This window comes from Oncorhynchus mykiss, chromosome 5, assembly GCF_013265735.2.
Source record: "Oncorhynchus mykiss isolate Arlee chromosome 5, USDA_OmykA_1.1, whole genome shotgun sequence".
Lineage (NCBI taxonomy): Eukaryota > Metazoa > Chordata > Actinopteri > Salmoniformes > Salmonidae > Oncorhynchus > Oncorhynchus mykiss.
This window is the reverse complement of record NC_048569.1, coordinates 75,902,162-75,917,755: the sequence shown is the minus strand read 5'-3', so window position 1 is coordinate 75,917,755 and position 15,594 is coordinate 75,902,162. Positions and strand designations below refer to the sequence as shown.

The 15,594-nt window shown below is 45.0% G+C and overlaps 1 protein-coding gene across 1 annotated transcript in view; it reads left to right on the top strand.

Moving 5' to 3' along the window:
• LOC110524582 (BMP/retinoic acid-inducible neural-specific protein 3) overlaps nt 1-15,594 on the top strand; it is a 72,261-nt gene that overhangs the window by 36,734 nt on the left and 19,933 nt on the right. The window contains exons 3-7 of the mRNA XM_021604383.2: nt 5,042-5,232; nt 5,416-5,600; nt 10,373-10,478; nt 10,850-11,086; nt 14,618-14,840. Of these exons, the coding sequence (XP_021460058.1) occupies nt 5,042-5,232; nt 5,416-5,600; nt 10,373-10,478; nt 10,850-11,086; nt 14,618-14,840 (942 nt within the window). The remainder of the gene's footprint in view (nt 1-5,041; nt 5,233-5,415; nt 5,601-10,372; nt 10,479-10,849; nt 11,087-14,617; nt 14,841-15,594) is intronic.

The following is a 15,594-nucleotide window of genomic DNA, read 5'->3' as shown; positions in this document are numbered from 1 at the left end:
TAGATGAAAGTGCCAACCAGCTGTGGAGGCTAAAATGAAAGGGGCACGATGGCACACCGCGGGAGAGAAGGGAGAGAGACGGACACCGGTTTAGAGAGAGAAGGAAGACCGAGCAAAACCAAAGTTATTTCTTTGATATATTTATTTTGTCTTAGTCAGAAAAACAACTTTACTTAATTAACGCCTCCCTGTCTGTGTCAATCTCTGTATGCTCAACCAAACACCCCACGGTTTACCACATATGGTGGAGAATGCGGGCAACTAAATAGATTTAGGTCCCGTGGGGTCGAGTGTGCGGAGATAACCATGGAGGAGCTGGCGGCTCACTTCATCCTCAGCCAGCAGAAGCAACAGGCTCTCCAGGAGCAAGCGCTGGAGGAGCAGCACCAACAAAACCACAGACTGGTAGCGGAGGTAGCCCAGTTGAAGGTTGGGAGGGCTCAGGAGTCTGGCCCGAATCAGTTCTTGGTTCAGTTCAGCGAGGAAGATGACGTGCAGTCGTATCTGTGCACCTTCGAGAGGACAGCACAGCTGGAAGGATGGCCCAAGCCCCAGTGGGCCAGCCTGTTGGCACCCTACCTCTCTGGGAAGGCCCAGAAGGCCTACTTTGATTTGAACACTGACCAGGCTGCAAATTATGAGGGACTCAAACGGGAGATACTAAGCCGTTATGGGTTCAATCTCATACGCCGTGCACAATTGGTCCACGACTGGGCCGTTGACCCCTCCCGATGCTCGACAAACCCGTCCTGGATAAATACTTTTGGGCCCTGCCCTACGAGATGAAGAAGACGGTGAGCATGTAGAACCCCAAGAGCCTGGAGGAATTGCTGACAGTGGTGGAAATTCACCAGAACACACAGGACCTGCTGAGAGGGGGCCGAGCGTAGAGAGGAGACACGGCGAGGGGGTCAACCAACACAAAGAGAGACGAGGAGCGGAAGGGGGCCTGGACGGGACCAGCCAAGACTGTGAAGCGGGAGGGTGACCCAAACCGACGACGCCGGCGGCTGCTGGACCCCGATCAGAGATGCTGCTATGAAAGTGGTGAGCTGGGGCACCTTGCGTGGACCTGTCCCGGCTGGGAGGAGGCCATGCCCTCTGCACCTCCCAGCTCGGGGATAACCCGGATGGCGAGTTACGTCACCTCCTGTTGGGCGCACACCGAGACGGCCCCTCCGATGGTTCCGGTACGAATCGATGGCATCGACACCAGCGCTCTGCTGGACTCCGGTAGCATGGTGACCCTGGCCCACCCGCAGTGGCTCACGTGAGAGGGGAAGGAGGAACAGGGGGATGAGGTGACAGTGTCCTGTGTACATGGGGACACGAAGAGGTACCCAATGGTGGCCGTGAGGATACCCACCCCAAAGGGGGAGTGCCAGATGCACGTGGGAGCTGTGCCTAACCTACCAGTGTCCATTCTCCTCGGTCGAGACTGCCCTCTCTTCCAGGCACTGTGGAGGAGGGACCTGGGTAGGCGAGCACGGAAGGAAGGAAGAAAAGGAAAAAAGATTGTGACGTGTGTCACCCAACCCCCGCCACAAGAGGTGTCCACTGGGCCTGAGTCGGACCCGGAGAAGGGAGACGACCCCGCTCCGGCAAGCGAGCCACTGTGCAAGGAAGACCTCAGGCTACACTTAATGGAGTTGAAAGCCCTAGACGGACCTCCCAACATGGGAATCCTCACGGGTCATTTCGGGACGGCCCAATTAGAAGACCCAAATCTCCAGAATGCTAGGGCCCAGGTGATGCCGGTGGATGGCGTACTGTTACCTGGGTTAAGTGATTGGTGCTACCCCCACTTCGCAATTAAGCATACTTTATTGTATCAGGTAGTAAAGCATAATGGGGAGACCAAAGACTTGTTACTCATACCCAGACAGTATGTTAGGACTGTGTTGCAGCTTGACAACACCCACCTGCTTGGGGAACACCTGGGGTTCGAGAAAACCAGGGAGCGGATCGGGAACCGGTTCCACTGGCCTGGAGTCAAACGCACCATGGAGGACGACTGCCGTGGTTGCCTGGAGTGCCAGATCACAGCTCCGAGGGTGCAGTATCGAGACCCTTTGGTTCCCTTGCCCATTATAGGAGTGCCATTCGAGCGGTTGGCAATCGATCTGGTGGGTCCGTTGGTGAAGACCGCGAGGGGACACCAATACATCCTGGTATTCATGGATTATGCCACCCGTTATCCTGAGGCAATACCGCTACGCACGGCGGCATCCAAAGGTATCGCACGGGAGCTCTTACATTTATTCAGCCAGGTGGGGATTCTGCAGGAAATCCTGACAAACCAGGGCACCGTGTTCCTGTCTTGTGTGATGAAGGATGTCTGCAATCTGTTACGAATCAAACAAGTGAGGACCAGTGTGTACCATCCACAAACCGATGGGCTGGTGGAACGCTTCAATAAGACCCTGAAACATGTCACAGGTCATCGAGAGAGACTGGAGGACCTGGGACCAGCTGCTGCCCCACCTGATGTTTTCAGTGCGTGAGGTACCCAAAGCATCCACGGGGTTCTCCCCCTTTGAGCTCCTGTATGGCCGTCGGCCCCGCGGGCTGCTGGACCTAGCCAAAGAGGTCTGGGAAGAGCAGCCGACCCCCACGGACCTCGTGGAACATCAGATCCACACTGTTCCGGGAGAAAAAGTGCGTAAATGGCCATATCGAATACCAGAAGCCCGGAGGTTGGTGGTCCAGCGGGAAGTGACAACAATGTTAGAAATGGGGGTACTGGAGGAGTCTCAGTGAGTGGTCTAGCCCCATAGTGCTGGTTCCAAAACTGGACGGAACCATCCGCTTCTGTAATGACTTCCGGGGCCTGAAAGAGATCAGTAAGTTTGATGCCTACCCCATGCCCTGGGTGGACGAACTGATCGACCACTTGGGGACAGCGAGATACGTCAGCACCTTGGACCTAACGAAGGGGTACTGGCAGGTGCCACTGGTAGCGGCCTTCTGGGAGAAGACTGCCTTCTCCAACCCGGGGGGGGCTATACCACTACCGAGTTCTGCCTTTCGGGCTCCACGGGGCATGGACCGAGTTTGTGGCAGCACAGTGAGTACGCAGCGGCTTATCGAGATGACATAATTGTGACTCCCAATTGTCACTGTGCACATCTGTAAGTTACAGGCTGTGGTTTATGCGCAGGAGGTCTACCCCGGGGGATGGTCATAGAGGGGACGTACGTGAGGCGTTGTTGGCTCCCTCTGTTGGGATTCCGGGAGCTGGGCACCCCGACATGGTCAGTTAAATGGAAGTAATTAGAGGAAATTGCCAACCAGCTGTGGAGGCTAAAAAAAAGGAGCACGATGGCACACCGCGGGAGAGAAGGGAGAGAGACGGACACCGGTTTAGAGAGAGATGGAAGACCGAGCAAAACCGAAGTTATTTCTTTGATATATTTATTTTCTGTCTTAAGTAAAGTTGTTTTCTGATTAACGCCTCCCTGTCTCTGTGTCAATCTCTGAACATTCAACCCAACACCCCACGGTTTACCACAATAGGCTATTTAGCAAATATGGGATTGGCTTACATTTTTGTTATTTTGTTTCTGTAGGGTATTTTATAAACTAGACTACAGCAGTTTGAATTGGAGTTGAAAACAATGCAATACATAAGACTCTTAATACACAACTTAAAGCAACCACGTACTGTATTTAGACATGGAGCACGTTCTGATTGGGCAGTGAGGGGTCAAGCCCTTATGTGACACAGCCAGCTACTGCACCCATAATTCCCACTGTGAAAATAGCAAAAATATTTCTGACACACTGCCTGACCTATGGCACTACTGCCAGTGCTAAGATTTACCATTGCGTTCTTTAAAATTGTATTTTTTTTAATAAATAAGGCTGTCAGTGTCCTAGCATCCCTACAGGGGGCCAGTGGTGGTATTGCCCAGTGCTAATGCTAGCTAACTCGCTAGGGTGTTTGTGTGTGCCCTTGCTAACCAGCATCCGTAACTGTACATCAACAAGCCTGGCGAGGCTTTGTGTCGATCACGGTTAAGCTCTGCTCTACTCGCTCCCTCCTTCTCTCCCCCACGGCTCAGTGGCAGGAATACCAGTAATTGACCCTCGTTATGGAAAAACGGCATCGTGAAACAGGCCCTAATGAGCTGATTCCTGTTGGCTACTTTTTTGTGTGTTTTTCTTCTCTGGGGGGACTTTTCCCCCAGAAAAGTGAGTTTTTGATTGACAGCTACTGTGGACTCTTGAGCGTGTGTGCGGGTGCGTGCCCGTGTGTTTTCCCTGATTGTTCCACGACAGACCTGATAAACTATTACGACCCACAGTAGATCACCTCCATTGTTATTCCATTAAAATCCGCAGCACTAATTTCTGACAGTTTTACATTGATCCTTTCTCTCCATAATAGGCTTGACCACTGAAGCCTGGTTATTATGGGCTGTTTGAGCTGCATGGTAATCTGTAAGGACCGACACTGGAGTAGAGAAGCAGGTACGGAGAGTCAAACATTTAATCGGAACAGACATCGAACAAGACAGGAACAGCGTCAGGACAAGGACATATGACAATCAATGCTGAAGCAGGAAACAGTGCGGGGGAACAGACAGACATAGGGGAGGTAATGACAGAGGTGATTGAGTCCAATAATTGCTGATTTGTGTAATGGGGGGCAGGTGTGCGTAATGATGGGGAGCCTTGTGCCCTCGGAGAGAAAGAGAGCGAGAGAGACCTTCTCAGAATAGTGTAAACACCATGGCATCATTCATATTTTAAGAAATGGCACCGGAGATGTCATGGCGTGCAGACACATTTCCCACCCAGCATTGCCTGAATCTAAAAATTAGTCTCCTCACACAGGGCAAGGCTGTTGGCTGGCTGTAACATCCTCTTGAGACCTTTTTCCTCTGTCTTCACTATGACTATGAAAGAGGGTGTTTGCAAATGAAGCCTGCCCTGGGGGGAGGGGGCGCCCGGCACATGTGCATCGCTGCCTGTGTTTGTTAATGTGTGTGTGTGTGTGTGTGTGTGTGTGTGCGCTAATATGTGTCTGACATTGCAGGGAGTTTGGCCGCTGGAAAGTGAACAGCCTGGCTCTAGAGAGACAGGACAACAATGGTCTGGCCCTGCCCCTGGACCCAGAGTTCCTCCAGACCATCAGGCACCTGGGCAGACGGCCCAGCCTCAGCTCCATTACAGACAGCATCATCAGGAAGTACGGAACACACTTCCTGCTCTCAGCCACCCTGGGGGGTAAGAATAATATGTATTTATTGGTGCTCTTTTAACCCAATCCTCTGTATGCTGCTGATGCTTAGCTTCAGAAACGCAAACAGTAAATTCTCTCTTTGCTGTAAAGGTGTCATATTGAATGTGTTGTTCTATTCTCCAGCCCAGTTCTCAGTGCATATTCTGCTCCACTCTGTGTGTGTTTAGGGGAGGAGTCATTAATGATCTTTGTGGACAAGCGGAGGTTGAGTAGAACGGTGGAGACGAGAGAGGCCAACGGTACAGCCGTGACTCTAGAGGCCCTGCACCAACTGGCTGCCTCTTACTTCATCGACAGAGAGAGCACGCTGCGCAAGCTGCACCACATCCAGATAGCATCCACAGCCATTAAGGTAAACCTACAAGCTGCACCACATCCAGATTGCATCCATGGCCCCTCCCCCCCCCCCCACACACACATTCATTCCCAGAGCCCTCTAGCTGGGTCCATTAATCACTGTGTCAGTCATTATTACCGAGTAATGAGTGTGATCGGCTGAGTTTGCCCTTTGCACAGCAGGACATGTTTGTCAGACTCCGTATTTGGGGTGATTCGTTTCCATGTGAGCCTGTGATTTGTTTACATGTACCTGTGGCAATGAGAGGATTATCATTGAGGAATTTCCCATGTATAGACAGACACCTTGTATGAGAGCAGTGTTTCACCAGCTGGTGAGCCACTGGTGTCGAATTTACATTTATTTATATGTGATTGTTTAAAACTGGACTGCTAGACTGTTTTGTACATCTTGAGGTTTGGGGAACAACTTCTAAAGAATGTGGGGGAGGGGAGTAGGTGTGTGCTAAAATACATGTGACAGTCATACCTGACACAATTGTACAGTTCAACATTGATTTTGAACATTATCTAAGATGATGTAGAGTTATAAACTCACTTGTAGTTTGAAAGCATCCATCTGTTTATCATTGACTTTTCCCATTGCTATCCCATCTTTGGCCACCACAGACAGATAAGGCCATATATTCCTTAAAGTGAATTGGCAACGGGACACATCATGGCTTTGTTGGCAGCGTTCTCGTGGACAAAGTGCTGCTAAAATCGTCTGATTGAGATGAATGGAGCAGAAGTCCTCTGAGGTGCATTTGTTTAGGAGGCAGTTTCGGGTGACTGATGTGAAATATTCACAGCATCAGCTGCCTTTAATTCAGGCCATGGATTTTTACCTCGTCAAGATGAAGACGGATGGCAAAACAAAAGCATCTCTTAGAAAGAGGGCACCGGACAACGGCTTTAAGAGAACAGATTTCAGGAGGAGAAAAGCCTGTTGTCCTGGTATAATGTAGGAGCTATAGCTATAACACTTCAGGTGAAAAATAAAGGGAAAGGAAAAATGAAAAAGATAAAGAGGGGAGGCGAAGGGAAGTGGTGCCTCTACAATTACGCATCAGAGTGATGAATCCTCGGTTCTATTTCAACAATTTCTTAGAGCTTGCCCCATTTGTCAGCCATTTTGGGTATGAGTTAAGGTGTCACGCTAATGAATAGAAGACATATGAAGAATACTGGGGTTCTGCCATCTGTAATAATCGGTGCTTTAACCTACCAGCGAGCAAGAAACACTGACAGGAGATACTAACAGTGCTGGGTGGACATAAATCAAGTGGTTAAAGTTTGATTTACAACCCAGGTCCGTTTCTACTAAGGTTTATTACAATTAGCCTGAAAAACAACTAGCCATCGATGGGGAGAGGACAGGAGTGTTTTTGACCCAATTTGCTGCCTTGCTACTGCAGTGTTTAGTCATTCATGTCCTCTTATGGTTCATTTGTAGGGGAATAAAGATAATTTGTGAGGCTGAGCTTTGGAAATCTAGTGAGAAAATATGGTTGCAGTTGTTCACGATGTAGAACAGATTTGATGTGGATAAATAAAAAAAACTGTCTTGTTTTATCCCTTGTGTATCAATGAATTATTCATTTCATACAGATGTTGTCATCTTCGTTATTATATTGTTGTGTCCTCTTTAACGTTTTGCCACGTCCTCCCCCTCAAGAAAAAGACACCCTCAGATGTAAAAACTAGAGGAAGTTTGTTATTTTCTATCAAGGTCTTATATACTCTGGGAGGACTTTACAAATTAGATAAAGGTATGAGCTGCAGTTGGCTTCACTTACCCTTTAACCTCTGTCTGGGTCATCGTCAGTCAAGCTACTAATATGCAAGTTGTGAGTAATCTTAACCTTTAGCCAGCTCTGTTTCCTCTCTTTGCAACATTGTCTGCCAAGAGCACCAGAATTATTAAGCTCTGAGAGAAGGGAAGAGGGACGATAATTTGTTCCAAATCAAAAGGAGTCTCTCTCTCAGCCCCATCTAAAAAAAACAGCATATCATAGTTTGCCTTGCCACAGTATTAACTCCTACTTTCTTCTCTTAAAGGTCCTCTGCTGCTCCCCTGCGGATTTCAATGAGCCTCCATTTATTTAGGGGGCACAAATATAATCTCATGCTAGTTTATTTTTTCTCTCTTCAAGTCGATAAGCTGATCCCCAGCTCTGGTTGACATCGTAGTGTAAGCCAGTGCAACAAAGTGGTTTTAAAACATCTTGCCGGAATCCTCAAAGAATGTCTAAACACGCGTAAACACATCTAGGATGCAAATGGGGATATGCTGCATCTACTAAGGCTATGCCTAGTGATTAAAAACAGGACGATTCTCTGTGGTGCCGTGAAAAAAGCAATTTCCAAAGAAGCGCCGGTCCCAAACATTAATGCCATTCCATACTTTTTTAACAGGTTGGTGTATAGGCCTCTTAATACCCATTATTATTTAAATATCTGACATCTGGGGCTCACTTACTGGCATTTTATGTATTATATTCTGCTTTTGTGGAATTTCTCATAGGTGGAATTAACAGAAGGCATGATCTTCATCAGTTTCCATGCCTTTGCCTTAGTGGTATAATAATAATATTAATAATGCTTGCATTTAGAAAATAATTGAGCTTCCTTGTCATTTGAGTTATTGCACCATGCATATAAAAGTATACAAGGGTTGTTACTGCATTGCTTTGGAGCACTTGGGATATGCTTATTTTCATTCTCGCTTTAAACCATTAGCTATTCCCAAACACTAAACACTTGCAAGACCTTTAAACAATTCCCCAGGGGCAGATTATTTGGCAGAGGCAGGACAGGGGACTCTGGTCTCTGCCTTAATCAGAAGAAGCATCCATACTGTGAGTGAGTGCTGTTCCCGTATATCAAGTCTCATGTGGCTGAGTTTGGTAGATCATTGCGCTTGCAACGCCAGGGTTGTGGGTTTGAGTCCCACCAGGGACCAGTACGAAGTAAAAAAAAATATGCACTCACTACTGTTACTCGGTTTGGATAAGAGCGTCTGCTGAATTACTTAAATGTAGAATATGATGATGCATACCAGACATGTCTCCATCACATAACCAAGCAGCACATTCCTATTCCAGGACAGCCTTTAAGAGCAATCGCCAGTCCTATTAAATGCAGCTGTTAGAATTTCTGATAGTCAGCACTCGATTATGGCATATTAATACAACCCCCGCTCACTCTCTCTCCACCTAATTTACATTTTTCTATCCACCAAAGTCCCAATAAGTTACTGAACATACTTTTATACAAACAACTGTTAAGACTTCTTTTTTTTCTTAGTCCTTTCTATAAGAAATGTATTTAAGTGTGCGTATGCTCGGCTTCACTTGGTCCTTGTTGCAGTCTCATTGCTATGCATAGAAAATCCAGATTTAAATTAAAACATTTCCCTTTAAGTTGGACATCTGTCTGTGTTAGAAATTTATCTGCCCATCCCTCTAGACATTTCTCGGATTTTAATTATTTTCGTTGAAGCATCAATAAAAAAAATAATGGAAATGCCGTCGATAGGCCTGCTGAAGTTGAGGTTTTTATTCTCTCTTTCTCAACCCTCTTCCCCCCTCTCCATTTCAAAGTAACTCAAACCTCAATGTTGAATGAAAAATGGAAAATAATATTTTGTGATTATCATATAATGAATCACTGCTGCTTATGTATGAAGGTTGGTCATGGTTCTGGTGTATTACTGTTTTGAATGCTTACCTTTTTGATACAGTTACGTTTCTGTTCTTCATTTTCTTTCTTGTGTCTCACCCTTCCCTCTGTTTTCACAGTGACCTTAAAGTAGGTGTCAAAGAAAGACAACTTTTCTGCCCACAGAGGGAAAGGAAAGTGTCCCCTTTCTTCTGAATGTAGAACCATAGTTCCTCATTGATCTACACTGGTGATGTGGTTACTTTTATTGGCCCTTTGGGAAAATATTAAAAGAAGGAGCCACTGTGGCATTAGGGGAGAATAACTTGCAAGTGACGAGGAGGGAGATGGATAGGCCCACAGGCTGCCAGACTTGGAATGATGGCAGAGAAACCTTGATATATGGGAGCTTTTAAATCATCCTTTTGTCAAGGAGGATTGAGCTGTGATTGTGAACGATCTAACCGCTCACCCAGAGGAGAAGAGATCCAGTGTCTTTCTCATTTGTCAGCGTGAATCTAGTGATATGTCTGCCAGGCTTGCATGTAACTGCATCTTTCAAGACTTAAAGCATAATTGGAAGCTGCCACCGAAAATAATTCTTCATACGTAGTTCTTTCTTTTACTTTTTTTGCAGACTCCACATTCTTCTCTCCCTTGTGTCAGATGACAGTGTTTTTTTGGTTGCATTGCTACTGTATGTCATCATCGCTTTCTCTGAGTAGACAAGAAACCACCTCTCACCCTTAAGCTTATTCATGTACTATACTTTTTGGATATAACATAATGTGGCCTCTGAACAGAGAATTATCATCTAACAGACTATACTGAATAGTGGATATGTCTAAATGCACAACCTTGGTGTTGCATCATACACCAAACAACTGAACTACTGTACTACTACTTGTAATGTTTGTTGATATGAACATTTAAACGTGTCTCAATAAGGTATAAAATATTTAGTCCTGTGGAAGTACAGATGGTAGGATCTGAGTGAGCATACTCTTGTTGTTGATCTCATTCCACATGACATTCAGCTCTGCATCCTTACATTTTTTATGACTTTAGTGGCTCTCTTTTACAGTGTAGTGGAGTATTGCCATGTGCCTCTGTCTTTCCCGCTAGGTGACCGAAACCAGGACGGGCCCTCTTGGATGCAGTAACTATGACAACCTGGACTCAGTCAGCTCTGTTCTGGTTCAGAGCCCTGAAAACAAGATTAATCTGCAAGGTTGGCCATCCATAATTGAACCCACCCAGACATTCTGATGGAATTGTCACAGTTTATATTCTCTGCCAAACGTTAGACAAGAGGCACCAGAGTGTCAGAAGGAATTTACCTTCAATTCGTCTTTGTCTGGCATTGGAAACCGAACCTCTGGATTCCTAAGTGGATCACAGGGATTTGTAGACATATATGAACAAGCCAGTGGAAATGTATCTATAAAGTGACCAGAAAATACCTCTTCTGTCCTATAGGAACTTACAGTAGAAAGTCTATAGTTAATACAGTATTTGAGTCTAGTTTACATTATTACAGTAATTTGTCTTGAAGTTTAGCCAGTGTTGTCATATATAAACTGTACCATGTCCTCTCCTCAGGTCTCCAGGCCATCCTACCAGAGTACCTGAGGGTCAGGTTCGTCCAGGCTGCTCTGAGCTACATCGGCTGTAACGTGGAGGGTCAGTTTGTGTGCCGAGACAATGACTGTTGGTGCCGCTGCAGCCCAGGCTTCCCCCAGTGTAATTGCCCCGAAGTGGACCTGAGGGCCATGGAGGCCAGCCTACTGCACATCAGAGACACCTGGAACATGGCCAACCAGGACTTTGAAGAGTCGGGTATGGGAGTATGACATTGATGATACACTCACAGAGGCGTATATAGAGAATTTGTAACATTCAATATACTTGCACAAATGTACTGCAACTGTATGTCAAATCAAATGAAATTGTATTGCGCCGAATAAAACCTTACCGTAAAATGCTTATTACAAGCCCTTAACCAACAATGCAGGTCAAAAAATAGAGTTCATTTTATTTTTTCACTTAATTTTATTTATTTTTAATATTTTCTTTAGTAAAAAAATAAAAAGTTACAACAATTACAATAACAAGGACATATACAGGGAGTTCCGATACTGAGTCAATGCGCGGGGTACAGGTTAGTTGATGTAATTTGTACATGTAAAGTGACTATGCCTAGATAATGAACAATGAGTAGCAGCAGTGTAAAAGGGGTGGGGGGGGGGGGTGGATTGGGGGTTAGAAGCTGTGAAGTCTTATGGATTTGGGGTAGAAGCTGTTAAGGAACCTTTTAGACTTGGTGCTCTGGTAACGCTTGTCATGCAGTAGCAGAGAGAACCGTCTATGACTTGGGTGACTGCAGTTTTTGATCATTTTTGGGACTTCATCTGACACCGTCTAGTGTATATATAGGTCCTGGATGGCAGGAAGCTTGGTCCCAGTGACGTACACGGCAGGAGGCACTAGCCTCTGTAGCACCTTACGGTCAGATGCCGAGCAGTTTCCATACCAGGCGGTGATGCAACCATTCAGGATGCTCTCGATGGTGCAGCTGTAGAATGTTTTGAGGATCTGGGGACCAATGCCAAATCTTTTCAGTCTCCTGATATATGCCACAGAACCTTACACAACACGGAAATCAGTGTGACGTCTGCTGTCTATGGGTTCACGTATATTTAAAGGCTGAATTATTCATATTAAATGTCCGGGTCACACTTGAGAAGTCTGTAAACGCATACAGCAACTCCAGAAAGTATTTACGCCCCTTGACTTGTTCCACATTTTGTTGTGTTACAGCCTGAATCTAAAATTGATTAAATAGAAATTTGCTGACACTGGCCTAAACACAATACCTCATAATGTCAAAGTACAAATTTAATAAAAACGAGTGAATAAGTATTCAACCAATTTGTTATGGCAAGCCTAAATATGTTCAGGAGTAAACATTTGCTTAACAAGTCAAATAATAATTAAATGAACTCTGTGTGGAATAGTGTTTAACATGATTTTTGAAAACCTCAACTCTGTACCCCACACATACATGTAAGGACCCTCAGTTGAGCAGTGAATTTCAAACAGATTTAACCACAAAAACTAGGGAGGTTTTCCAAAGCCTCGCCAAGAAGGACAGACATTGAATATCCCTTTGAGCATGGTGAAGATGCTTTTCTACACCCAATCACTACAAAGATACAGGCGTCTTTCCTAACTCAGTAGCCGGAGAGGAAGGAAACTGCTTTAGGATTTCACCATGAGGCCAATGGTGACTTTAAAACAGTTAGAGGGTGTTTAATGGCTGTGATAGGCGAAAACTGAGGATGGATCAACAACATTGTAGTTACTACACAATACTAACCTAATTGACAGAGTGAAAAGGAAGCCTCTACAGAATAAAAATATTCCAAAACATGTATCCTGTTTGCAATAAGGCAGTAAAGTAAAACGACAAAAAAAATTGAAAAATATATTAACTTTATGTCCTGAATACCAAGTGTTCTGTTTGGGGCAAATCCAACACATCACCGAGTACCACTCTTCATATTTTAAAGCGTGGTGGCGGAATCATGTTATGGATGTGCTTGTCATCGGCAAGGACTAGGGAGTTTTTTATGATAAAAATAAACAGAATAGCTAAGCACAATCCTAGAGGAAATCCTGGTTGTCTATTTCCTAACAAACACTGGGAGACAAATTCACCTTTCAGCATGACATTATCCTAAACACAAGGCCAAATATACACTGGAGTTGCTTCCCAAGACAACATTGAATGTTCCTGAGTGGCCTGGTTAAATTTTTTACTTTAATTTGCTTGAAAATAGTATATGGCAAGACTTAAATGGCTGTCTAGCAATGATAAACAACCAACTTGACAGAGCTTGAAGAATTATTTTAAAGAATAATGTGCAAATATTGTACAATCCAGGTGTGGAAAGCTCGTAGAGCCTTACCCAGAAAGACTCACAGCCGTAACCGCTGGCGATTTTAACATGTACTGTATTGACTCAGGGTTGTGAATACTTATGTATATGAAATATTTGTGTATTTCATAAAAATAAACATGTTTTCACTTTGTCATTATAGGGTATTGTGTGTCGATGGGTGAGGAAAAAGTTATATTTAATCCATTTTGAATTCAGGCTGTAATAAAACAATGTGGAATAAGTCAAGGGGTATGAATACTTTCTGAAGGCACTGTATGTTTAATTCACATGGCCCATGCGAGGGACTAAACCCACAACCTTGATGTTGGCAGCATTATAGTGTAACTGTCTGAGCCAGTTGGACCAATTATACCCTCCACACCATCTGCCCTACTGCATTGTTGATGTGAGCTGTTTAATTTGCCCAGGTTCAGTACCTGTAGTTCTGCAGTGGTTTGCCTCGGAGCAGAGCTGTGGGAAGGCATTAAGAGAGAAGCATTGTTACCTAGCTGTTTTCATCGTCTGACAAGATAATAATGGTGGGAAGAGGCCTGGGCTTTCAGGGATGAGGTGTCATTGTCGTGGCAGTGAAACAGCGCTCTAGTCTTGGCATGAACAGACTTTTTTTTTTTTTTTCTTTTTTTTTTTGTGTCCCGGGAATGGTGCCAGCCTAAGCAGGTTTACTCAGGGTGCAATGGAGCACACTAATTCATTTGAATGCAGCAGCTGGAGGCTGATTTAAAACATGTAAACATCCTTTACCGAGCACATCATGGAATCTAATGGCCGTAAAGTCACTACTACGTTTACTTCTAATTGCAATCTGAGATCTCTCTCCTAATATAGCGATGGTTTATCAAAAATTCACAGCAGTACATATTACACCATGGCTAATCACTTTGAGAGCAAATGACGATTGTAATCAGAGATAATCAACATCACTGTTAATTGTAAATATCACTGTCACTTTCTCATTACAGATTAATTAGAATTGAATTCTGAAAAATCTATTCAATCATGAAAGCATATATCGATTGCTCTGAAAATCGTTTTTTTTTCTTTGACTCGTTAAACCTAACACTTACCATGAAGCAATGTAATATTTTTTGCTGCTTTTCAATCTGTTTGGCTGTTGTGCCTCTGCACACAGAGCCATGAGCTTGCTTTGCCAGGAGCTGGCTGGGTTCTTGGTGTTTCAAACAGAGACACAGACCTACATTTATTTCTGCCTCTTTCTATTAGCATATGCATCACTTCCATTTTCCCCCACCGCGGCCCGGCAAATCAAGTCCCATGTGCTCTCTCTAAAGTGATCCCTTAATGCCGTCTGACTTTATCAGACAAAATGAACAGAATCATATAAATAAATAAGCGGACCAGAATGACAAGGGGGCATTAAACCTCTCCACACCTGTCTGCCTTTCAGAGGAGTTCCAGAACTTTTTGCGGAGACTCCCGATGTTCTACGCCCTCAACACATCTGCCATCCAGTACTTCTGGAAGATGGAGCCGGCCATCCACCAACGCTACAGACAGCTGGAGCTCAGCAGCAGACAGCTCATTGCCAAATCCCGACGAATCGTCAACAAACTCTTCACCCTCAGCAAGAGGTGTCGGACACAGCCGAAAGTCATTGTGCTGAGAGAGAGGTGAGACTGTATTATGATAAACGTTGCCTGTGAAGTTTAGCTGGCATGTAAAATACCAGTCAAAAGTTTGGACACCTACAGTACTTGTTCCAGGGTTTTTCTTTATTTTTACTATTTTCTACATTGTAGAATAATATTGAATCAAATCAACTTTATTTGTCACATGCGCAGAATACAACAAGTGCAGACCTTACCGTCAAATGCTTTCTTTTAAGCCCTTAACCAACAGTGCAGTTCAAAAAGAGTTAAGACAATATTTACCAAATAAATTAAACTTAAAAATGTAATAGTCTGGTGGTCATTTGTTTAATTGTTCAGCAGTCTTATGGCTTGGGGGTAGAAGCTGTTAAGGAGCCTTTTGGTCCTAGACTTGGCGGTCCGGTACCACTTGCCGTGCGGTAACAAAGAAAACAGTTTATGATTTGGGTGACTGGAATCTAACAATTTTATGGGCTTTCCTCTGGATTGCAGGAAGCTTGGCCCGAGGGAGGTACTGAGCCGTACGCATTACCCTCTGTAGCGCTTTACGGCCAGATGCCGAGCAGCTGCCATACCAGGCGGTGATGCAACCGATGGTGTAGCTTTAGAACTTTGAGGATCTGGGGACCCATGCCAAGTCTTTTCAGTCTCCTGAGGGGGGGAAAGGTTTTGTCGTGCCCTCTTCATGAGTGTCTTGGTGTGTTTGGACCATGATAGTTCGTTGGTGATGTGGTCACCAAGGAACTTGAAGCTCTCGACCCTCTCCACTACAGCC